Here is a 26,349-nt window from a genome sequence, read left to right as displayed (position 1 = left end):
AGCACCTAGTGGTCTACACCAACCCAGAACCACCACTACTTTCTGATCCAGTGATCTCCAGGGAGGTGCCTATACTGACAGTATGTTACTCACTGGTTCCTTCCACCAGCCATAGAATTGGGCTACACATTGTTCCCTGATCCCATCTACTTCCCATTCTGGAATCACAAGACATGTGGTGAGGGGTTCCAGAGCTTCATGGGCTTCCACTCACCTTCGTAAGACATACTATTAGACCAGTGCTACCCTTGCTAGTGGGTGCCACTTTCATATCCTTACAGCCATGTCCACCTCTGTTCCAATACACAACCCTACACTCTGGTCCCATTAGGAGCTTGGGACTCTTATTTTAGACCTCTTGTTTCCAGGAGATCAGAGCAGGAGTGTGTTCAGACATCATCTAGAGAAGAGCCTCAGTCTCCTCAGGACCTCTATGAGGAGAAAGAACAACCTGCCTATCTAGTAAATCCCCATCCATCTGCACCGCTTTCTTCACCTTCACTGCCAAATAATTATAAACAATTTCAGGAATTTCCTGAGAGAGATTGCAGAAGCTTTACAGATTCCTCTCGAGGAAGTCCAGGACCCTACTCACAAGCTTTCAGACACCCTCCAGACTCCAGGCCTTTGCAGGGTGGCACTTCCCATCAATGAGGCCATTCTGGAACTAGCCAGGAGTGTTTGGCACACTACAGCCACCTGTGCCTCAACTCTGAAAAGAACAGATAAAAGATGCTGTGTTCCACTTAAAGGGATGGAATTTTTATTTTCCCACCCTGTCCCTAATTCATTAGTAGTACAGCCTGTTACCAGGCACAACAGGCTGCACCAGCCTTGGTCTACTCCCTCCAATAAGAATGCTAAAACAGGACCTTCTAGGGAGAAATTTTTCTTCTGGTAGTCTACAATAGTGAATTATCAGGCTCTGATTTTGAAATATGACTTTATTAATTACAATAAGCTCTCTCGGCTCACTGACAAGCATCCTCAGGAGCTCAGACCTCAGTTCCAAGCTATCTTGGATGAAGGGAAGCTCCTAGCATGGTTGTCCCTTCAAGCATTGCTGGGAGCAGCTGATACTTCCTCTTGTTCTATGACTACTTCGGTAGTCATGAGCCAGGCTTCCTGGTTTCATTCCTTGGGGTTTCCTAAGAAAGTCCAGGCAACAACAGAAGACCTCCTTTCAACAGTACTGTCCTGTTCAGTGAAAAAACAGACAAATCACTGCACAGTCTTAAGGATTCCCAAGCAAGCCTCTGCTCCCTAGGGATTTATACCCCGTCCCTTGGAGAAAGTACTCCGCCTCCTTATAGGCAGCATCCCGATGCCTCAGCCCTTTTGTCATCAACAGGTTTGTAAACCACTCAGGAAATGCCAGAGGGTTCAGTGTAGCAGACAGAATGCCCCACCATTGTTTCCTCCTCAGCCGCAGCACCCCACCAAAAATGTCATTTTGACGTGACTTTTGAAGGCCATCAGCTAGTCTCCTCACAACCAGACACCCCTATACCCTTTGGTGGTTGCCTGCTATGCTTCTTCCCTATGTGGCAACATATCTCTTTGGACAGATTGTCCTGGAGACTGTCTCCAAGGACTACACAATAAGAGTTCCTGACCATCCATTCATTCATACCCCCTTCCGTGTCCTTTTTCAGTGGGCCCATTCACAAGAAGTTTCTCGGACAAAGCTGACTGTCTTCTACAACTAGGAGCCTTAGAGCCCATGCCTCAACACAAGGGGAAGAGTTTGTATTCAGGATGCTTTCTCATTCCCAACAAGAAGGGGTGTCCATTCTAGATCTTAGACAAATTAATATCTTCATACCCCATTGTACAAAGAAGTGTTTCTCACTAAATCTCTTTTCCAGATGACTGACTGGATCTATGTCCAGGAACTTTCACAGAGCTCAAAGTTCTAAGTTCCTTTTGTCTCCAAAGGTGAAGGATAACTTAGGGATTCTTTCCCCTTCCTTTTACAGTCCAGTAAACCTTTGAAAAGTAAGCCCATACAAAGTTCCTTTCTCCTGCTGGATATAGACACTATTCTTTCTGGTGTAGACACCATGCTGGTTCCTCCCCCACTGGTGATTTTTACAATGCAGATGATCTCTTCCTGTAGCCTCTGATACAAATGAATAGCTCTCTGAATTTACCCAGACCTGGTTTGAGGTGTTGGCCTCCTTTCTTTTTCTGAAGAAAACTAGTTTATCAACTCCACCAACATATCTGGTTTAAACACACTTTAGTCACATATTTCCAGTATATCTGTAAAGATCTTTCTGGGTTTACTGTACACACATCAAATAAGAATATTAATGATTGGTGAGTTATTAGTTTTCCATTGATATATTACATGCCACCTTCTGGGTTAATATGACAACAGTGCCACCTGGCATTAGAGTTCTCTTAGGGACACATCCCTCCATCAGTGAAGGCAATTGATTTGCAGCTCTTGATCTGAAGTATATCTAGTTCCTATAGTCATCCATTTCTGTGCTGTATGGTGGGCCTAGAACATTACCAGTATAGAGTCCTTTCTTTTGGGCTCTTGACAGCACCAAGGGTATTCTCAAAGGTGCTTGCCATAGTAGCAGTACACCTTTATCACCAGGGCAGCACACTGTTTCCTTACCTTGTTGATCAGCTGCTCACAGGCCATTCATCTCAAGAAGTCAGGTGTGCTCCCTCCCCAGTCTAATACAATACTGAGACTTTGAGGAAACCTAGAAAAGTCCACTTTAATCCCAGCTTGCCCTAAAGAATTTATTGGAGTGATCCTGGACTCAACTACAACATAAGCCTACTTACCTCAAGACAGGCTTCTCACAATGAGGGACTTCATTATCCAACTCTGACCAAGTCTTTGGATGACAGTGCACCTCCACTGATTCTTCTAGGCCACATGGCCACCTTCACATACTTAAAGCCCCACCTTTGTTGCTTTCAGGATTTGGCTTCATATGGTCTATACTCCAAACAGAGAGGGAAAATAAGAAGGCTGTATGTGTAGGAGTTCCTTTTGCTCCCCCATTACCCCAAAGCAAATAGGCATGGGTGCTTCTCTTCTGGGCTGGAGAGGGGTAGCGAGAAAATCTAGACAAATAGTGCAAGGTTCCTGGACCCACCAGAATCCCAACTACACATCAATCTTCTTGAAATTCAAGCAGCATGCAAAGCTTTCAGGAGGTTTCTCCTTTTTTTTACATTCCCAGTATGTTTCAGTCATGTTGGATAATATGAACACGGATTTCTATGTAAACAAACAGTGGGGAGTGAAGTCCCACCCCTCTTTGTGAAGAGGCAGTCAAGCTCTGAAATTAGTACATCTGTCATCAGATCATCCTTTTAGTGGTGCACCTTCCTGGAGTAATGAACACCTTAGCAGACAGCCCCAGCAGATAGTTTCACAGAGTCCACAAGTGGGAATTTCATAACATAGTGTTACAGAGCATCTTCCAGCAGTGAAGTTCCCCATAATGGGACCGTCTTTCATCCTAAATCAACAAGAAATGCTCATCCTGTTGCCCTTGTGCAGCCCAGGGACACAACTTTAGAAACAATGCATTTCTGGTTCAGTGGCCAGAGCCACTAATGCGTGCTTTCCTGCCCATCCCCTCCTACTTTGGAGCTTGACCAAGGTCAAGCTGGACAAATCGGCAATGATCCTTGTAGCTCTCTGGTGCTGAAACAATTTTAGTTCACCTGCATCTTCCAGATGTACACATGTTAAAGTATTTGCTTATGACCATTGCTGAACCTTCTAACTCAGAATGATGGCAGAACCATTTCTCCCAACCAACATCCCTCCACCTTACGGTCTGGGTTTTGGATGAGCAACAAGTATAGAGATGTTTTGCTTACAGGAGGTCTAATCAATCCTCAATAATAGCAGAAAAGCTTTCACAGGAAAATGCTATGCTGCTGAGTAGAAGAAATTCTCCGTCTGGTGCCAGCATTACCATGACCTTCCTCTGGACTCAGATCCCTGCCATTTTAGATTATATCCTTTCCCTGAAATCATCAGTTTTATTCATTAGCTCATTACACGTGCATTTGGCAGTGATCAACACTTTCCATCCTCTGATTGACAACTACTCAATGTTCTCACACCCTAAATGCTTGAGGTGCCTGAGAGGCCTTGTTAGAACCCTCCCTCCATTATCAGCACAAACGCCTAATTGTGAGCTTAATCTACTTCTATCAGCATTTATTAATCCACCATTCAAGCCATAGGCCTTCTACTCCCTTTCTATTTATTCCTGAAAGTGGCCTTCTTTAAGGCAATAACTTCCACTAAGAGATTGCCATAAAAGCCACAAACTCCCAGTAGACCACCCCGACACAATATTTCATAAGGACGGAGTATGTCTGTGGTTACATCCCAAATTCATCACAAAGGTTCCCTCCAAATTTCCTCTGAATCAGACTATTCATCTGCCTGTATTTTTCCAGGAAGGACATGAAGGTCTCTTCTCTTGATGTTTGTAGAGCTCTGGCTTTCTACCTACAGAGGAGAAAGTCTTTAGAAAATCCCTAAGATTGTTCATCTTGTTCACCAAGCAGACGAGAAGGGAAGTGATTTCATTGCAAAGATTCTCTAAATGGATCTTAAGTTGTATCTGACTGCATTATGAACAAAGGGAAACCCCTCCTTCTCAGGATGTTAGGGCCCGCTCTACTGGAGTACACGCTACCTCTGTAAATTCTCTCCAAAATATACCTCTTGTAGAAATGGCAACCGGGAGCTTATTGCACACCTTTACCAGCCACTGTGCCTTGTTCCAGGCTTCTTCAGCTGCTGCATCCTTTGTCACAACAGTCATTCAATCAGTAGTACGGGCATGGGTCCTTACACTCTCTCCACTTCGTCAATGAGTTCTGCTTGTGAATGACTCACAGCGAATACCCAGCTGACTTATGACACTCTGGATTCAGGACAAAAAAGTAGTAGTATTCTTGCAATTGGGCATTGCACAGAAGGTTGTGGTAAGATTCTGATTTCTTTTATGAATTTTGGTTTATGGCTTTAACGACTTCAATGCTGTACTCCTCACCAGTTTTCATTAAAAGAAAGGTTACTTACCTTATGTAACTGGAGTTGTTCAAGATGTGTGGCCTCTATGGGTATTCATAACCAACCTCCCTTCCCCTCTGTTCAGATCCTCATATGATTCACGGAAGAGTAGGAACTGGAGATGCAGTCGGTCTACACTGCTCCTTATGTTTTCATTTTATATCATGGGGAAGTACAGGGCACAGGTGTGGACCAACAGACACTGCTAGTGAAGAATCTCCCGGTCTCAGGCGCATGGAGCAGCTCCTTCCACAATCCCCTGAACACAAGCAGTGGAACTTGTCTATCAGCATCCTTTTCATCATTGAAAAACAACATAGAGTCTAAGTGGCTTAGAGGGCTTTGTGTGGTTCCTTTGCACATGGTGGCATTTACTTTAAGGGCTAGATACTGATATCTTCCTCCAGAAATAGTCCCATTAGCTTCAAGTTAGTAAAATCTGTAAAATTCTTTGGGCGCCATTTTGATTTTCCAAAGGTTAGTTCATCATTATTACAACACAGAAAATAATGGTTATAACTAAGTGAAATCAAGCAGAACACCAGTACATTGTTTACATGTGTATATTATGCTTGTATATTTTCTATAATTCTTATGAAAAATACATTTCTAAATTTTCCACCTCTTCTATAATTCCAATTTTGATTATGTTGTATTGATGGAATTGTGTTAGATGGCAAGAAAATTAGCAAACACAAAAAACATTGCGACATTGCTTTATTAATATTGTTCTAGTTTATAGAGATATAAATGTTTCAGTTCAGTATTTATTCTTTTTTTCCTTAAGCATATGTACAGGAATACTTTGTTTCTGTTGGTGGATTAGACGTATTAGCTGAAATACTTATCAAGCTGGTCCGTGATTCATCTAGAAGTTACTCAAGCGCAAAACTTGCAGTAGTGGTAACAAAGACTCTAGATGCTTGCATTGCTGATAACTGTGAGTGAATGGACCCCAAACATTTTTATATCTATATATGGTATTTATAGAAATAAATTAGTAGGGCTAGATTTTAGAAAAAAAGTATGCAGATGGACATGAAATGGCAAGTAAGTGTACATATATTGCATGTATGCAAAATACAGTTTTACATGTCAGAATTCCCTAAACAGTCTCCGACTGAAATTAGAAAGAGTGAAGAAAATGCACCTGCAGAGACATGGGGGTGTGACTAACACCTTGATTTTTAGCACATAGATACACAAACAAATCTAGGTGCCCCTAAGTCTTTGGAGAAGTTTGACTTCTTTACAGGAAGTGTCTCCAGTTCTTCTATGGGGAGGATCTTATTGCTGATAAACCTAAGAGTTAGATCTTCATGTCCTCTCCAATTGCAGTGAGTTCTCCATGTGCTGAATCTGGTAAAGGATTTGGGGAACTTTTCCAGAGGTCTGCACCCCAGTGTGCTGGAGAGCCCTGATTTATCAGGGCTTCTTACGCAGCAGGATTTGGGGGATGGGACAGTGTTGAGACTGGGAAAGAGCATTTACAGGACTGGTCCCCTGAAAGGAGACGATACTGACTTCAAATGTTGGAGTGAGGGAGTGAAAGCTGGGGGGAAATGGGGGCAATCTCAAGGCTTCTTCAGGGATATAGAGGACACCCTGAACAAGAAAATGTATTTTTGTAGCATTGTGTTGTGTACTTACTCTTTAGTTTAATTTTTGTCTCTTTAAATTATTTTATATTAATAGCTGCTGTTGGTGATGTCCTGGTAAAGTATCACATTGTATCTAAGCTACTGAGGTTGCTGACTTCTGACACACTGGATTCAGGAGAAAAAATTAGTATTATTCTTACAATTGGGCATTGCACAGAAGGTTGTGGTAAGATTCTGATTTCTGTTATGAATGTTGGTTTGCGGCTTTAAACACTTCAATGCTGCACTCCTCAGCAGTTTTCATTAAAATACTCAAAGCAAAATTCTTCCACATAATTTAATTCAATATTAAAACTCAAAGAAAAGTTTCTGTAGTGTTCTATCTTTGGTTTTGAAGAGCTGTTATCTCAATACAACATACAGTCTCTTCAGAGTTAAAAGAAAGTAGAGTCTCATGAGGAGCACTCAAAGGACCAAATCCTGTTCACCTCATTCACATAGGGTGAAATTCACCTTGTCCAAAGGGCCAGAACAAGACATATGCATCATGTAAATTCCACTTAAGCCCTATTTTAACTCCTCCAGTAGTACCTGGAGCATAGATGTTGTGCTGACCCTTTGCACAGGGATATATTTCAGCTATAAATAATTTTACTGAATTTAATAGCATTACTTTTGGAAGTGAGAACAGGATTTTGTCTGAAATGCTTTTGCCTGACATCTTAGTGTTTGTCCAAAATAAAGTTGCCCAACTCAGACTGTCAATTGGCACCCTGTGGCAATGAAAGCAAACTGCGTGGATAGTTGCAGGATACTGATGATTGATTGTTTATATTGTTCGCTTTTCTCTCAAGAGCACTCTGGAATCTGTCAAACAGAGAATATCTTGTAAAGCCCTAATCCTGCTGCCTTTGAAGTCAGTGGCAGTTTGACAGTTTCGACAGGAGATGGATTGGGCTGTAAAGAAACTAATTGAATCAAAGGAGGGCTTTGCTCCATGGAAAATACATTGCAAATATAAATTTTATGATCTTATAAAATAAGAGAATTTTATTTTAATTTGTTATTGTTTGCAGAGTTAAGGATTTTTTTTAAAAGAAAAGAAAAGATCCAATATAATTAGAGAGTTTAAGATCCTGTCTGAACTATAAAAATGTTTTTGGAAAGTTATGCAAATATTAGCATAGTTTTAGAAAACATAATTTTAGACGATTACATGAATTATGAATGGAGTGTGTTCTTCTCTTGCCCAGGGAAGAACTGATTAGATAGGCTGTATTTACAATGCAGATTTCGAACTGGAGTACACCAGACAATTGTAAATCATAGTTTACACTATACACATGTAAGAGAGAGATTTGCACTAATGCAGCTACCTTAGTGCAACAAACAAACCAAAAAACAAAACAACCAACAAACCTAATGAAAAATAAGGCCCTAGTCAACAACTGAAATTCACTTGGGTCCCATTTAATAAATATACAGGTTTTTTACTAACTTAAACTCTAGATTTTTTTTAATGCAGACTTTTAATTATGGATAGCTATGTATTTTTCACTTGAATTAGCAGTATTTACTTTTTAGCTGACTCAGTCCTTATTGGATTTGCTTATACTACTACTGAAATTTTAGAAGTGACTGTTTCATACAGTAAGTTAGAAGTTATGAATCATCCCTAATTGCTTCCTAAACTGGACAAAAAGTAAATAAAGCAATTCATATAAAGTAGTTCATGCATTATACGGAAATTACCCAGATATGATTTAATGAATTTGGCTCATGATAAAAAGAAACATTTTGCTGAATTTTATTTGAAGTTATTTATACTGTCTTCTAAAGATAATGTAAGAAAACTGTTAACCATGGTACAAGTTAGAAACTGATTTATTTTCCTTTAATGCTAATCTTCTTTAGAAGAAAATCAGTATGATCTGCTTAAGAACAATGGCCTTCCATTTATGATTCAGTTATTAACAGAGTCTCAGGATGAAGAAGTAAACAAAGCTGCAACTTTTGTGCTGCAAAATTGCAAGCAAATCAGTAAGCTTATTATTGTTTTTAAAAAATTAAATTCATTGTTCTCAGTATTTAAGATTTGTAAACCTTCAAAATAATTGTAACCGTAGCAGGCTGGTAATGCAGTGCACTTCAGTAACGCTTGTTTTCCTTGGGAACAGTTGTATATTTACCACCATAGAATGATTATAACATTTAGGGAGGTGAAACAAAAGTTGCAGAGATTCAGTTGAATACAAAAATGTGCGGGCATAATCTGTGAACAAAAGGCTGATTCCCTTTAAATTATAGCATTGCCAACTTTCTAATCACACAAAACTGAACACCCTTGCCTCCCGCCTCACCCCCGCTCAGTCCATCCCCCCTTCTTGCATTGCTTGCTCTCCTCCACCGTCACTCGCTCCTTTTCATAAGGCTGGGGCATGGGGTTGGGGTGCAGGACGGGTTGAAGACTCTGGCTGGGGACACAGGCTCCAGCATGGGGCCAGAAATGAGGGGTTCAGGGTGTGGGAGGAGGCTTTGGGTTGGGGAAGGGATTGGAGTGTGGGAGGGGTTATAGGCTCTAGGGTGGGATCAGAAATGAGGGGTTCAGGGTTTGGGAGGGGGTTTTGGGCTGGGACTGGGAGTTAGGATGTGGGTTCCAGCTGGGGTGCGGGTTCTGGGGTGGGATCAGGGATGAGGGGTTTGGGATACAGGAGGGGGTTAGGGCTGGGGAGTTTGGAGGATGGGGGTGAGGGCTGGGGTAGGGGGTTGGGGTGCAGGCTCTGGGAGGGAGTTTGGGTGTGGGAGCAGACTCCAGGCTCGGGCAAGGGGTTAGGGTGTGTCAGGGGGTGCAGGGTGCATGCTCTGGGAGGGAGTTTGGGTTCCGGAGGGGGCTAAGGGTTCAGGCTCTAGGAGGGAGTTTGGGTGTGGGACGGGGGCTCAGGACTGGGGGTTGGAGTGCGGGGTGCAGGCTCTGGGAGGGAGTTGAGGTAAAAGAAGGCTGGGGCAGGGAGCTGGGGCGCAGGCTCCTCTGGGCGGTGCTTACATCAGGTGGCTCCCAGGAAGCAGCGACATGTCCTCCGGCTCCTCATGGAGGCGGCTCTTAGCCCTCAACCTCCAGCACCACGCCAAGACCAGGCTTCAGTGCGCAGCACCCTGGCGGCAACAGTAGGAACTGCACCGCGGTCAAACTCTGATAGAGACCCACGGCACCGGCGTTCCCCAGCACCGCAACTGACATCATCGGTCTGGCACTGCTCCCACTTGCCTTGTCAGAAGCGGCACTGTAGACTGGAAAAGGCTGGCCCACCTCAGCAGATGCCAGCCTCTCTGGACCCACCCTTGGCGTCGCATCCCGTAGGGGAGCGGCCAGGGGCACAAGTGCTGACTTTGGCACATTGACTCTGGCACTGAGAGCGGAGCCGTTGAGTCCGGTGCGTCTGGACTCCCTGATGCCTAGCGTGGTTGAAGTCCAGTTGCCATCGACTCCAGACACATTTGCGGCTGCAAGGGATCTGATTACTATGACAGTGTCAGTATCCCTTCAGCAGACAAAGGCACTGGTTCTTGCTCATGTGGTCCCATCCTGGGGCAAGCCGGCCCTTTTCCACCTGGCACTGTCAGTTGAGCCACGGCACCAATCCTGCTCTCGGCACTCTTCCCGCTCCTGACGCCACTCGCGGTCCCAGCGTCGCTCGCAGTCCCAGCACCGCTCTCCTTTGCAGCACTGGTTGTACTCGCGGCACCAGTCAGACTCCTGGCACTGTTCTCAGCACCGCTCTGTACATTGGTCACCATCCAGGAGCAGATCTTGGTCCAGATGCCACTCTCAACAACGATCACCATCGAGGAATAGATCCAGTTCTCAGCACTGGTCCAGACCCCGGCACCGATCTAGGTCACAGCACCACTCCATCTTCACAGTACTGATCTCCATTGCGTCGACGCAACTTGGCGCAGACCTGCTTGGCATCACCATGGCCATCGGGCTCTGCCTCTTGTTCAACGGAATCGGACGCGGGGTCGTGTCTATCCAACTGCCACCACTTGGATCACAACCATCTGAACTCAGGAGCTGCTCATTGGCAGGCACAGGGACAAGGTCCGGTCCAAGGGTCTACTCAATTGCCCTTTTGGATGCCCTGGGCATACCAGCAGGCCCAGGGTGCTCCGTCAGGGGCTCCTCGTTCAGCCCCCTCCGAGCCGCAGGTGCCAGAAGTCACCGTCAGCCATCTTGCTCCTGGGGGCATGGAAACTGGGGCGTCATCCATCCAGGCTCCAGACCCTCCTCCAACCCCACTTCCAGGTCTGGACGCTGATTTCACAGGCTCAGGACTCCAAGACACAGCTGACCAAGAGGGCCCAGATAATCCTCTTCCTCCTGTGCCCTCCTCCTCCTCCTCCTCACCTGATGAGGCAGTGGCAGGCACAGCTATTTCAGGCCCCCCGCCAATATACCTCCAGGCCCACCAGGACCTCTTACGTACTGTGGCGTGGAATATGAACCTCCAAGCAGAGGAGGTTATAGAAGTGGAGGACCCTGTGTTTGACATTTTGTCCACAGAGGCGCCATCTAGGATGGCCCTACCGCTTATCCGGACCATTCAGACCACGGCCAGAACAATCTGGCAAATGCCCGCATCTATTCCTCCGACTGCTAAAGGGCGGGGGCGGAAGTACTTCATACCTTCCAAGGGATATTACTGACTATACACACATCCACAGCCCTGTTCACTAGTGGTGGCCTCAGTGAATGAAAAGGAGAGGCATGGTCAGCAAGACCCGGCACCCAAATCAAAAGAGGACAAATGCCTTGATTTATTTGGGCGCAAAGTCTACTCCTCGGGTGGTCTTCAGCTCCGGATTGCAAACCAGCAAGTGCTCCTGAGTCAATATAAATATAACTCTTGGAACTCCATGTTAAAGTTCAAGGAGCTGGGTCCTTCGGAGTCCAGAGATGAGTTTGGGGCCGTGGTGGAAGAGGGCAAGACAGTGGCGAGGGCCACATTACAGACCTCGTTGGACACCGCAGACTTTGCCGCTTGGACCCTCTCTTTGGGCATTGCAATGAGACGTATATCTTAGCTGCAAGCTTCCAGCTTACCACCGGAACTTTAGCAAATGTTACAGAATCTCCCCTTTGATGGAGAGGGCCTGTTTTCAGACAAAACTGACGCGAGGCTTCAGAGCCTCAAGGACTCAAGGGCCATAATGCGATCACTGGGGATGCATACACCGGCTACCCAGCGGGAGTCATTTAAGCCTCAGCCCCAAAATCCTATCCTCCTCCTCGGCCAAGGCAGTACTTCTATAGGAGGTGGGGGCGTAATACCAGGAGGAAACCCTCCAGTCACCAACCTGGCCAAGGCCCTTCTAAGCCCTCAGTGGGCCCTAAGCAAAACTTTTGAAGGGACACTTGAGGACGATGTACCGGCCCTCGGTCAGGATCCTACCCCACCCTTCCTGAATTGTTTATCCTGTTTCCACTGTACTTGGTCCCTTATAACCACAGACGATTGAGTTCTTCACATGGTGGAAAGGGGATACGCTCTCCAATTTTCTTTCTTCCCACCCTCCCTCCCCGTCCCTCTTCAGGGACCCTTTTCACGAGCAACTCCTCATTCAGGAGGTTCAAATGCTCCTATCCATGTGGGTGATCGAGGAGGTTCCATGGGAGCTAAGGTGCAAGGGGTTTTACTCCCATTACTTCCTAATACCCAAGGCAAAAGGTGGGCTTCGGCCTATCCTGGACCTGTGCACACTCAACAAATTCATGGTAAAGTTGAAGTTTCGCATGGTCTCCTTGGGTACCATTATACCTTCCCTGGATCCTGGAGACTGGTACGCCACTCTCAACATGAAGGATGCGTATTTCCACATAGCAATCCATCCGGCACACAGACGCTTCCTCTGCTTTGTGGTCAACTGTGAACACTACCAGTTCACTATCCTTCCGGTCGGCCTTTCCACGGCCCCCCGGGTGTTCACCAAATGTTTGGCAGTCATGGCAGCCTCCCTTTGTTGGAGAGGGATACAGGTATACCCATATCTCGATGACTGGCTCATCTGAGGTCGCACCAAAGAACAGGTGCAATCCCATGTTCAAATGGTCACGGACACGTTTTCTTGATTAGGTCTTCTCATCAATGTGGTGAAGTCGACTCTAGAACCAACCCAGAGAACAGAATTCATCGGGGGGGTCCTAGATTCTGTGCATGCCCGAGCCCTCCTGCCAGACGCTCATTTCCACGCTCTGATGGACCTCATCCGGAGCCTTCAAAGCTTCCCAACCCCGACACCAAGAACATGCCTGAGTCTCCTGGGTCATATGGCTTCCTGCAGATATGTGACCAGACATGCCAGACTTTGGCTCTGACCACTTCAGGCCTGGCTGGCATCTGTCTACTGCCCAGGTCAAGACATCCGGAACCTGTTCCGGAAGGAGTCCTGGCCTCCCTCCAATGGTGGCTAGACCCAAGGGTGGTATGTGAAGGAGTCCCCTTCCACACTCCTCAGCCCTCCTTGTACCTTGTCACAGACATGTCAGCCCTGGGATGGGGCGCTCACCTCACCAGACGCAAGGCCTTTGGGCCCTGTCCAATCTCTCTCCATATCAATGTACGGGAGCTGATGGTGGTGCGTCTTGCTTGCCAAGCCTTTCAGGAGTGACTGAATGGTCGTTGTGTGGCGGTCCTCAGACAATACCACGGCCATATTCTATATCAACAAACGGGGGGGGGCTCGTTTTTCCCCCCTCTGTCAAGAGGCTATTCAACTCTGGGAGTTCTGCATAGCCCATTCCATTCACCCGGTGGCGTCGTTTCTTCCAGGGGTCCAAAACACGTTGGTGGACCACCTCAGCAGGTCCTTGCAATCCCACGAGTGGTTGCTTCACCCCGATGTCATCCACTCCATCTTCCTAAAGCGGGGGTTTCCCTAGGTAAACCTTTTTGCCTCGCACAGCAACTGGAAGTGCTGGGCGTTTTGCTCCTTTCAGGGCCGCTCCCCAGGCTCTCTCACAGACGCCTTCCTACTTCTGTTGACAAGCAGGTTGTTGTACACCTTCCTGCATTTCCCCTTGTACACAAGGTCCTGATCAAGGCATGCAGGGACAGATCACGACTGATTCTGGTCACCCCCAGGTGGCCCATGCAGCATTGGTACACCACGCTGTTAGAGATCTTGGTGAACACCCTGATTCCACTGCCTCTCTTTCTGGACCTGATCACGCAAGATCACAGCCACCTCTGTCACCCTGACCTGCGGTCCCTCCATGCTGCATGGCTGAGCCACTCTGAACTACTTTGTTCTCGTTTGGTGCAGCAGATCCTGTTGGACAGCAGGAAACCTTCCACTCGGGTTATGTATATGGCTAAATGGAAGCAATTCTCATGCTGGTGCTCTCTCCACGACACGCTTCCCCTCCACGCGTCCCTGCCTCTCATTCTAGACTATCTCCTGGACCTGAAATAGCAGGGCTTGGTGATATCATCCATCAGAGTTCATCTGGTGGCCATTTCAGCTTTCCACCTGGCTGATCTGTCTTCACCAACCCCATGGTTGGTAGGTTCCTCAAGGACCTTGACCGTCTATATCCATAGGTACGACAGCCTGTATCCACATGGGACCTCAACTTGGTCCTCTCCAGACTTACGTGACCCCCGTTTGAAGCTTTGGACACATGTTCCCTTTTTGTACCTCTCTTGGAAAACAGCTTTCCTCATTGCTATCACTTCGGCTAGGCATGTCTCTGAGCTCAAAGCTCTTAAATCGGAACCACCTTACATGATCTTCCATAAGGATAAGGTGCAGCTACAACCTCACCCTGCCTTTCTTCCTAAGGTGGTATCAACTTTTGATATCAACCAGGACATCTTCCCTCCAGTTTTCTTCCCAAAACCTCACGCCAATAGTCAGGAATGGCTTCACTCCCTCGATGTTCGTAGGGCTCTTGCCTTCTACAGTGAATGTATGAAACCGTTCCAGGAAATGTTGCAGCTCTTCATCGCAGTAGCAGACCAGATGAAGGGTCTTCTGGTCTCCTCCCAGTGGATCTCTTCTTGGATCACATCATGTATTCATGCTTGCCATGATTTGGCCAGGATCCCAACCCCTCCCCAGCTCACTGCGCACTCCACAAGGGCTCAAGCCTCGTCGGCAGCCTTCCTGGCCCAGGTGCCTATCCAGGAGACCTGCAGAGCTGCAACTTGGTCTTTAGTGCATGCGTTTGTCTCACACTATGCCATCGTTAGACAGGCCAGAGACAATTCAGCATTTGGTAGGCTGATTCTACAATCCACGGTACTTCACTCCAACCCCACCGCCTAGGTAAGGCTTGGGAGTCACCTAATTGGAATCAATATGAGCAAGCACTTGGAGAAGAAAAGACGGTTACTCACCTTTGTAACTGTTCTTCGAGATGTGGTGCTCATATCCATTCCAAACCCGCCCTCCTTCCCCTCTGTTGGAGTAGCCGGCAAGAAGGAACTGAGGAGGCGCTAGGTCGGCTGGGGTATATATCCAGCGCCATGAAGGCGCCACTCCAGGGGGCTCCACGGCTCACCCACTGGGTGTTGCTAGAGTAAAAGTTCTCCAACGGCCGTGCACGCAGCGCACGCACACCTAATTGGAATGGATATGAGCAACACATCTTGAAGAACAGTTACAAAGGTGAGTAACCGTCTTATCTATGTGCAACTCTGTGCCTTTATTTGTGCACACAATTACTGTGATGGTGTGTGCAATTTGGGTAATAGTTTGTACTTAACTGCATAACTATCTATCCAGGCTACTGCTGTACCACATATTCATATATGGGTGCATAGTTGCAAGCAGATTTTTGCTTGTAGGACTTGGGACACTTACAAACAAACAAAAACCTTGGCTTATAGTGTATTTCCTACTGAATTTCCATTTTTTAGTGGACAGTGATAAAATATTACAATCAAACCTTAACATATGGCTTGATCTTGATAAGTACTGGAAAGCTACAGCTCTCATTGAAATTCAGATCAGATCCATGGTAAAGTCATTTTTCAAGGAACAACGTCTACAGAAGCAAAGTTTACTGTAACTGCAACTCAGTATGGCCCCAATTCAGCAAAGTACAGAAGCACATGCCTACTTTTAAGCACGTGAGCAATTCCAGTGGCTTCAGAGAGACTAGTTACATGTTTAAATATCTTGATGGACTGGGACCAATAGCCATAATTGCAGTTTGCATTTTGAAATACATTGAAGCTTTATGGAACTTTCATTCTACTTCGTTATCCCCAAATTTAACTATAAAAAAGCTGTAATATATACTGTAACTGAATAGTGGATTTAAGATTTTTATTTTTTAATGTTTAAGCTATTAAAATATAAAAATGAAACATTTTTCAATATACTATTCAGTGTAGAAAGACCACATTTTTATTTTGTTTTCTGCTTTACAAAGCTGAGAAATTGTCTCTGAAAATAAATGAATATTCATTAAATCTGAATGATGCAGAACAGTTGAAAATGGATCTACAGATTAAAGAGAGGAATCTAGAGGACTACTGGAAGAAAGTAAAAGAAATTTTACACAGAATAGAACTTCTTGAAAAAGAGCATGATGAGGTAGGCACATTTATTCAAAATATGGTAAACCTAAGCAAATCTCTCAAAAGAAAGCTTTCTCCTCAAGCGTTTAGGGAGAAGAAGGAGGAAATACATTAGATAATCTCAGTGAACTATAAAAGTAGGATAGAATTAGTTTCTCTGATGTCCATGTCCTACAACTCTTCCCTTTGGTATTACTGTATATTATAATAAGATAGAAATGAGGGGAGGCACTCAGAGAAGGGAATGAATACAAGGTTGAGATCCTAGTTTTAGTGCATTGCGAGAAACTGTACAAAATATATTATATTGTAGAAAATCTAGTTCTGTAGTACTTAGTATGCAGTTAATCCAGGTTGAACAATGTGCCAGAAAAAGAATACCCATATTTTTTTAAGTGTCTGTAATGAGTTGTGTCCACCACCTTGGCGGCTCCTGCTGGTCACTCCAGGAATTAGCTCTGTCCTAGCCATGGATCGCCCTCTGTGGGTGGTGTCCCACCCATTGCCTGCTTGCCTGTGCTGTCTGGGACCCACGTTGCTCCCTGGCTTGTGGCATCCTCTTCTGGACACAGCCCTCTGGCTGTGCCCCGCTCTATTCTCCCCTCTTCCAGCGGGGTATTAGCAGTTCTCAGCCTGCACCTGCTTTCGTGCAGTCCTCAGGGACAAGGCACAGTCCATCGGCCATGCTCCTCTATGGTAAGATGCGCTGTAAGCGGGGAGGGGAGAACCCAGGCCCGCCTGCTACTCTGGGTCCCGATCCAGGGACCCCCAGCAGCAGTCTCCCACAGCCCTCCTTCAGTCCCCTCTTCTCCCTGTGAACCCTGGGCCCATGCACTTTCTTGGTCCTTTTTGTCAGGGACTGCCACGTGGTAGGTGACAGGCCAGAGCTCTCTCTCTGCTCCCCCGGGCCTGCCCAGCACCGCTCTAGCCTAGTTGCTCTGTCTGCAGGGAACAGTCCTTCTCCTTTGCTTGTCAGGAAGAGACTGCTGTCTCCTGTGCTTTGCAACCTTTAAATAGGGCCCAGCTTGGCCCTGATTGGCTGTCTTTCTGCCTTTCTCTGGTTGGCTGGGTTCTGCACAGGCTCCCACCAGCCTGCTTTAACTCCCTCCTCTGCCAAAGTGGGGCAACTGCCCCCTGCAGTGTCCATATGTATTTTGAACCTACCATTTCCCCATTTGTGTGTGAAATGCATGTGCAGTCATAATAACTTCATGCACAAATGTGTACTCAAATTAAGCATCCAAATATCTAGTTCTAAAATGTAAATGCTTAAGCCTTCTTATGCTAGGACTCTATTTATATCTTGTTTGAATTGATAGACTCAGGTAACTATCATGGTTTATTGAAAAGTAATAGTCTATAAGTATTTCAAATCAATTAAAATGTTTCTTATATTTCAAGGATATATGCAGCAACTTTCAATCTGTGGAAACAGTACGTAACCATCAAAAGCAGTATCCAGCTAAAAAAGCTATATACTTTCTGTAACATAAGGGAACAAATCAGATAAAAAAAAAAAAGCCTTGTAATCAACCCTGTGATAGAAATGGAAATAGAGAACCCAAATTAGGCCAAGTGACAAAGCTAGAAAATAGTTGTGTGAAATGGCCTAGAATCATGTAAGAAAAGCTGTAGGCATATTGGTCTGAGTGTAACAGAAAAAGATGCTGAAATATTCAGATAGAGCTCATTAATGTATACAGATTATTCAGTGTTATATAGTACTGTATCTGTCTTGTTCAGCATGCAGTTCAGTCTTTCCTTGATGGTTTCCTATGTCTGCCATTACTATCTGGTCCCTTTAGGTAGTCAGTAGCCAAGTGCTCAGTGACTTAATTTACATGAGTCTCAGGCTTCTAGAACTGCTCTGTAGTATGACTGGGGCGGCTCCAAGCACCAGCGCTCCAAGAGCGTGCCTGGGGCGGCAAGCCGCGGGGGGCGCTCTGCTGGTCACTGTTATGGCTGCAGGCAGGGTGCCTTTGGTGGCTTGGCTGGGGACCCTCCGTGCTTGGGGCGGCAAAATGTCTAGAGCCGCCCCTGAGTATGACCCAATTTATTGTTTTCAGATCCAAGTTCTCACTAGGTTACAGTTCCTTTAAATTCTTTCTCATAGCTTTGCTGAATTTCTTGTAAACAGTGTCTAACTAGAGCCAGGCAGTTCTGCAGCTTCATAGTTAACAGGGTCTACCCTCAAATTGCCCAGGTCTGTCTTCTTCTCACCCTACAATAGGATTTATTAATGCTTTGTACAATCATTAATTGGTATTTTTGCAATATAGGAAACAGTAAGAAGACAAATATTTGTTGATATACCTCAGGAAGCAGTTACGCAAACAACATCAAAATACCATAAAATGAATGTCAGTGACAAAAAAGCAAACACTGAAAGAACACATACAAAAATGCAGTGTTCACAGCTAAATTGTAAGTCTGATGATTTGGTTGGTACTACATCTGCAAATAATCAGTCATCCAAAAATGGAATATTAAAGACTGTGAATCTAGTAGATGCTTCTACCAGAGAGAGTGAGCATAATGTTACTCTGCATTCAGCTGATAAACCACACACAGGTAGTGTACAAAAAAGTCATACTACAAATGAACGAACTGCTTGTGAGAAGAAACAGTCAGTTCCTCAAGCAAGGTATAGTATTTGATGTCTTAATGCAAAGTAAAAATGTAAAGTTGCTGTTCACTTAATGAAAATTTCCAAATCAAATGTAATTTTATTTAATTATTATTATTATTTTTTTATTATTATTATTTTTTTTGCTAACTAGCCCTTTATTGTGAGAGAAAACAGACAACTTTTTGGTCACCACAGCTTTTCTTAGGTGTAGGTGTAGTATCTTTGACATCTTAGATCAAAGAAAATAGAATCTCAATGCAATAAAGAAAAAGGAAAAGCATTTTGTCTTTGTACTCTAGATGAAGTGGTTGCAGCTATCTCAAATGCATTTATAGGTACTATTTTAAAAATGTGATATAAGATTAAATATTTAAACTATAAAATCCATAATATTCCCCTCCCTCCAGTTTTCTCTCACATTTCTTTTCATAGAATCAGAGAAGATTAAGGTTGGAAGAGACCTCAGGAGGTCATCTAGTCCAACCCCCTGCTTCAAAGCAGGACCAACCCCAACTAAATCATCCCAGCCAGGGCTTTGTCAAGCCAGGCCTTAAAAACCTCTAAGGACGGAGATCCCACCACAGGTAACCCATTCCAGTGCTTCACCACCTTCCTAGTGAAATAGTTTTTCCTAATATCCAACCTAGACCTCCTCCACTGCAACTTAAGACCATTGCTCCTTGTTCTGTCATCTGCCACCACCGAGAACAGCCTAGCTCCATCCTCTTTGGAACCGCCCTTCAGAGAGTTTAGGCTGCTATCAAATTCCCCCTCACTCTTCTCTTCTGCAGACTAAATAAGCCCAGTTCCCTCAGCCTCTCCTCATAAATCATGTGCCCCAGCCATCTAACATTTTTGTTGCTTTCCGCTGGACTCTTGAATTTGTCCACATCCTTTCTGTAGTGGGGGCCCAAAACTGGATGCAATACTCTAGATGTGGCCTCACCAGTGTTGAATAGAGGAGAATAATCACTTCTCTCAATCTGCTGGCAGTGCTCCTACTAATGCGGCCCAATATGCCGTTAGCCTTCTTGACAACAAGGGCACACTGTTGACTCGTATCCAGCTTCTCTTCCACTGTAATCCCCAGGTTCTTTTCTGCAGAACTGCCCCAGCTTGTAGCAGTGGATGGGATTCTTCCGTCCTAAGTGCAGGACTCTGCACTTGTCTTTGTTGAACCTCATCAGATTTCTTTTAGCCCAATCCTCCAATTTGTCTAGGTCACTCTAGACCCTATCCCTACCTTCCAGCATATCTACCTCTCCCTCTCAACTTAGTGTCATCCGCAAACTTGCTAAGGGTGCAATCCATCCCATTATCCAGATCATTAATGAAGATATTGAACAGAACTGCCCCCAGGACAGACCCCTAGGGCACTGGCTGCCAACTAGACATCGAGCCGTTGATCACTGCCCGTTGAGCCAGACGATTTAACTAGCTTTCTATGCACCTTATAGTCCATTCACCCAGTCCATACTTTTTTAACTTGCTGGCAAGAATACTGTGGGAAACCGTATCAAAAGCTTTGCTAAAGTCAAGATGTATCATGTCCACCACTTTCCCCATATCCACAGTGCCAGTTATCTCGTCATAGAAGGCAACTAGGTTGATCAGGCATGACTTGCCCTTGGTGAATCCATGTTGACTGTTCCTGATCACCACCTTCTCCTCCAGGTGCTTCAAAATGGATTTCTTGAGGACCTGCTCCATGATTTTTCCAGGGACTGAGGTGAGGCTGACTGGTCTTTAGTTCCCCAGATTCTCCCTCTTCCCTTTTTTAAAGATGGGCACTATATTTGCCTTTTTCCAGTCGTCCGGGACCTCCCCCCAATCAAGTTTTCAAAGATAATGGCCAATGGCTCTGCAGTCACATCAGCCGACTCCCTCAGCACCCTTGGATGCATTAGATCCATCCCCATTGACTTGTGCATGTCCAGCTTTTCTAAATAGTCCTTAACCTGTTCTTCTTCGAGTGATTGCTCACATCCATTCCAGTTAGGTGTGCGCGCCGCGTGTGCACGTTCGTCGGAAACTTTTTACCCTAGCAACTCCAGTGGGCCGGCAGGTCGCCCCCTGGAGTGGCGCCGCCATGGCGCTCGATATATACCCCTGCCGGCCCACCCACTCCTCAGTTCCTTCTTACCGCCGTGTCGGTCGTTGGAACTGTGGAGCGCGGCATAGCTGTCCTCCACGTCCCTAGCTCTCCTTGTTAACTATCGTTAGTGTTACAGTTGTTAGTTAGATCGTTAAGTGTAGTTAGTTAAGTAATTAGGTGTAAATAGTATTGTAGATAGTTGTTCGCCGGGGGCTGTAGCCCTTCCCGGCACCCGGCACCGGGCTCATGCCTGGTTCGCCGGGCTTTAAGCAGTGTGCGGCCTGTAAGAAGCCTATGCCTACCAGCGACCCCCACGACGCGTGCCTGAAGTGCCTGGGGGAATCGCACAGATCGGACAAGTGCCGCATCTGCAAGGCTTTTAAGCCCAGGACAAAAAAGGAGAGAGACCAAAGACTCAGGACTCTCCTCATGGAGGCGGCACTTGACCCGGCGGCTTCGCAGGCCGTGATCTCGGCGCCGGCACCGGATCGTACCGGCACCGGGAAGACTCCCCGGCACCGACCTTCTCCGGCACCGGGTGCAGAGCCGAGACTGTCAGCGTCTGCTACTCCAGCCAGGCAGACCCGATTGGAGCGCCCGGCATCGACATCGGCCACGGCGCCACCGGCACCGTCGACTCCGGGCCCGGTGGGTCCGTCGAGTCCGGTGCCGCCAAGCTCCCCCATAAGATCTGGGGTTGAGCTATTGGTCCCATCCACGCCGGAGACCTTCGCCTCGGCACGGGACCTTATCGCCCTAACGGAGTCTACTCAGCTGCCACCCCCGGTACCTCCGGTGCGGGTCGCATCTAGAGGCAAGCCCATGATGTTGGCACCGTCTCGGGACTCGCGCTCGCGATCCAGGTCCCGACGCCACGGTCGATCAAGATACCACCGCCGCTCGCAGTCCCGGCACCGCTCCCCTCGGCGGTACCGGTCGCACTCGCGGCACCGATCGACCTCCAGACGGTCGCGGTCTGACTCCAGCCGCCGATACCGGCACTGTGACTCCAGGAGCCAGTCCCGCCGTCACTCGCCGCGCCGGTCGACCTCCCGGCACCGAGCTGGTGGCAGGTCCCGGTCCCGGTCGACCTCCCGGCACCGCGTCGGTGGCAGGTCCCGGTCCTGATCCCGGCACCGAAGTAGCGGCCGGTACCGGTCCAGATCCCAGCACCGAGACAGAACCCGGTCCCGATCCCAGCACCGCTATGACTCCCGGTACCGATCCCCGGCACTGAGAAGATCTTCGGTGCCGACCCGCGCAGACCCTTACCAGCCGGGGTCGGCCCCGCCATGGCCTTCTAGGCAGCCGTCGGTGTCTTCACAGACAGACAGCGTGTATGCGCTGGGCACCGACAGGCAGGCGGCACTATTCCAAGACCCTCCGCAACAGGACCAAGGTCCGCAGCAGTGGGGGTTTTGGACCCCCTGGGCATACCATCAAGCCCAGGGCCCCCAACAGCTTCCTGCTAGGCCTGCGACGGCGGAGCACAGGGTGCCGGAAGCTTCGTTGTCTCGCCCCCCTCCCTCCCCGGATGGAGAGGAAGGATCTAAGCAGCAAGACTCCGCTCTGGCTCCTGAGACAGAGGCGAGGGCCGAGGGAGACCCCCCATTGGACACTTTCTTGCCGGGGGTCTCCTCATCCTCCTCCCCTGATGAAGCGGTGGCTGGCACCTCCTCCAGTAGCCCTACCCCGCTGGATCTCCGGGCGCACCAAGACCTCCTTAGGCGAGTAGCTCAGAATCTGAGCCTACAAGCCGAGGAGGTCTCTGATATCGAGGACCCGATTGTCACCATCCTCTCGTCTGATGCTCCCACCAGGGTCGCCCTACCCTTCATTAGGACGATCCAGGCCAACGCCAATACAATCTGGCAGTCACCGGCCTCCATCCCCCCTACGGCGAGGGGCATCGAGAGGAAGTACATGGCCCCCTCCAAAGGCTACGAGTACCTCCACGTCCACCCGACACCGTGTTCCCTGGTGGTGCAGTCGGTGAACGACAGGGAGCGTCATGGGCAGGAAGCTCCAGTCCCCAAATCCAGGGAGGCCAGACGTATGGACCTCCTTGGACGCAAAGTCTACTCGGCTGGGGCCCTGCAGCTCAGGGTTTCGAACCAACAAGCCCTGCTCAGCAGATACGCTTTTAACTCGTGGGTGGCAGCGGACAAATTCAAAGAGCTGCTGCCACAAGACGCCCGCCAAGAATTTGCGGCCATTCTGGACGAGGGCAAGAAGGTTGCACGAACCTCGTTGCAAGCTTCTTTAGACGCTGCAGACTCGGCTGCCCGCACCCTCGCCTCGGGGGTAACGATGCGCCGTATCTCCTGGCTGCAGGTCTCTGGCCTTCCACCGGAGCTCCAACATACCATCCAGGACCTCCCGTTCGAAGGCCAGGGCCTGTTTTCGGAAAAGACAGACCCCAGACTTAAGAGTCTCAAAGACAATCGGGTCATTATGCGCTCCCTAGGGATGCACACGCCGGGAACGCAGCGCAGACCCTTCCGGCCACAGCAGCAGCAACAGCGCAGGCCATACCCCCAGTTCCGCCAACGGCAGGACCTCAATAGGCGCCGTGGCAGGAATGGAAGGCGTAGGCATTCGGGGAACCAAGGGGGGCAGAATCAAAGCTCCTCTAAGCCCCCGCCTGGACCCAAGCCTTCGTTTTGAAGGTGTGCCCGAGGGCGCAGTAACAGTTTCCCCCACGGATCCTTCCCCCCCGTTTTCCAACCGCCTTTCGTTTTTCCTTCCGGCGTGGACCCGAATAACATCGGACCGCTGGGTCTTGCGTACGGTGCAGACGGGATACCGCCTGCAGTTCGTATCGTTTCCTCCTTCCCGCCCCCCTTCCTCGTCCCTCTTCAGGGACCCCTCTCACGAGCAATTCCTTCGACAGGAGGTACAGACGCTCCTCAACAAAGGAGCTATAGAGGCGGTTCCGGAAAACGAGAAAGGCAAGGGGTTTTATTCCCGCTACTTTCTGATCCCCAAGGCCAAGGGAGGCTTCAGGCCTATCCTCGACCTGCGAGAGCTCAACAAATACCTGGTGAAGTTGAAGTTCCGCATGGTATCCCTGGGGACCATTATCTCATCCCTGGATCCGGGAGACTGGTACGCCGCCCTCGACATGCAGGACGCTTATTTTCACATCGCCATTTGGCCACACCACAGACGTTTCCTTCGATTCGTGGTGGGCCCCCTTCACTACCAATTTGCAGTCCTCCCATTTGGCCTTTCTACGGCCCCGAGGGTATTTACAAAATGCATGGCAGTCGTTGTGGCACATCTTCGACGCAGTCGTATACACGTGTTCCCTTACCTAGACGATTGGTTAATTCGGGGCACGTCGGAACTACAGGTTTGCAGCCACATCCGTGTGATCACCGGCCTGTTTGCTACCTTGGGCCTCATGATCAACATGGACAAGTCCACCCTGATCCCCACGCAGAGGGTGGAGTTCATCGGGGCCGTCCTGGACTCCACCATGGCCAGGGCTCTTCTGCCGTTACCGAGGTTCCAGGCATTGTCGGCGATCGTTCAGCGATTGCGGGCAGCCCCCTTGACATCAGTACGGACATGTCTAACCCTGTTAGGCCACATGGCAGCATGCACATTTGTGACCGGTTACGCTCGGCTCCGCATGAGGCCCCTCCAGTTGTGGCTCATTGAACATTACCGGCCGGCAAGGCAGCCGCTAGACATGCTGATCACAATCCCCCAGGGGGTGTTAGATTCTCTCGGCTGGTGGCTAGACCAGTCCGTAGTGTGTGCGGGGCTCCCTTTCCACCCACCTCAGCCCTCGGTGTCCCTGACAACGGATGCCTCAGATCTCGGCTGGGGGGCCCACCTGGGAACCCTGAGAACACAGGGCCTGTGGTCCCCGCAGGAGGTGAAGCTGCACATCAACTTGCGGGAGTTGAGAGTGGTCCGCCTTGCTTGTCAAACGTTCTGTCACCAGCTTCAAGGTCGTTGTGTCGCGGTGTTTACCGACAACACGACGACCATGTACTATATCAACAAGCAGGGCGGCACCAGATCCTCTCCCCTATGTCATGAGGCGATGCGACTCTGGGACTTTTGTGTAGCCCACTCCATTCATCTCACGGCTTCCTTCCTCCCCGGAGTACGGAACACGCTGGCGGATCGCCTGAGCAGATCCTTCCTATCACACGAGTGGTCCCTTCGCCTGGACGTCGCCCTCTCAATCTTCCAGAGGTGGGGTTATCCCCGTGTGGACCTCTTCGCGTCCGGGGGGAACAAGAAGTGCCAGGCGTTCTGCTCCTTTCAGGGCAGGGAGCCCGGGTCTATAGCGGATGCCTTCCTTATTCCGTGGACGACCCACTTGTACTACGCGTTTCCCCCGTTCCCACTGGTCCACAGGGTCCTTCTGAAGGTGCGCAGGGACAGGGCTCGCGTGATCATGGTAGCCCCGGCGTGGCCCAGGCAACATTGGTACCCCATGCTGCTGGACCTGGCCATAGCCGACCCAGTTCCCCTGCCCCTTCACCCGGACCTGATTACCCAGGAACACGGGACTCTCTGTCACCCGGACCTGCAGTCGCTGCACCTAGCGGCGTGGTTCCTGCGTGGTTGACCGGTTCTGAACTGCGCTGCTCCACCCCGGTACGGGAGGTACTTTTGGGCAGCAGGAAGCCTTCCACTAGAGCGACATACTCGGCCAAGTGGAAGCGTTTCTCCTGTTGGTGCGTGGAGAAAGGTCTCCGCCCCATGGAAGTTTCGGTGGCCAATATCTTAGACTATGTTTGGTCCCTCAAACAACAGGGTCTGGCGATATTGTCGTTGCGAGTCCACCTGGCAGCTATCTCCACCTTTCACCCCGGTGGGGATGGCCGCTCCGTTTTTTCTCACCCGACGGTGTCTAGATTCCTGAAGGGGCTGGAACGTTTATACCCTAACGTCCGACTCCCTGCTCCAACCTGGGATCTTAACCTAGTGTTGTCTCGGCTCATGGGGCCCCCCTTTGAGCCGTTAGCTACTTGCTCCCTACTCTATCTCTCTTGGAAGACTGCCTTTCTAGTAGCTATCACCTCAGCTAGGCGGGTGTCGGAACTCCGGGCTCTTGTGGTAGACCTCCCGTATACAGTCTTCCACAAAGATAAGGTGCAGCTGAGGCCACACCCTGCCTTTCTCCCCAAGGTAGTCTCGACCTTTCACATCAACCAAGAGATATTTCTCCCGGTTTTTTTTTTCCCGAAACCCCACTCTTCAGGCAGGGAGCAGCAGCTCCACTCGCTTGATGTCCGTAGGGCTCTCGCGTTCTATGTGGAGAGGACCAAACCGTTCCACAAATCCCCCCAGCTTTTCATGGCAGTAGCGGACCGCATGAAGGGGCTTCCTATCTCCTCCCA

The 26,349-nt window shown here is 48.4% G+C and overlaps 1 protein-coding gene across 1 annotated transcript in view; it reads left to right on the top strand.

Annotated features, from left to right (window-relative positions):
• The window catches only part of TERB1 (telomere repeat binding bouquet formation protein 1), a 61,225-nt gene that overhangs the window by 15,626 nt on the left and 19,250 nt on the right, over nucleotides 1-26,349 (top strand). The window contains exons 9-13 of the mRNA XM_050922209.1: nucleotides 5,862-6,014; nucleotides 6,770-6,901; nucleotides 8,590-8,715; nucleotides 16,112-16,275; nucleotides 18,539-18,903. Of these exons, the coding sequence (XP_050778166.1) occupies nucleotides 5,862-6,014; nucleotides 6,770-6,901; nucleotides 8,590-8,715; nucleotides 16,112-16,275; nucleotides 18,539-18,903 (940 nt within the window). The remainder of the gene's footprint in view (nucleotides 1-5,861; nucleotides 6,015-6,769; nucleotides 6,902-8,589; nucleotides 8,716-16,111; nucleotides 16,276-18,538; nucleotides 18,904-26,349) is intronic.

Source organism: Gopherus flavomarginatus, chromosome 14 (assembly GCF_025201925.1).
Source record: "Gopherus flavomarginatus isolate rGopFla2 chromosome 14, rGopFla2.mat.asm, whole genome shotgun sequence".
In the NCBI taxonomy this organism is placed as follows: domain Eukaryota; kingdom Metazoa; phylum Chordata; order Testudines; family Testudinidae; genus Gopherus; species Gopherus flavomarginatus.
Note: the sequence above shows the minus strand (reverse complement) of the source record. Positions and strands in the feature narration are given on the sequence as shown.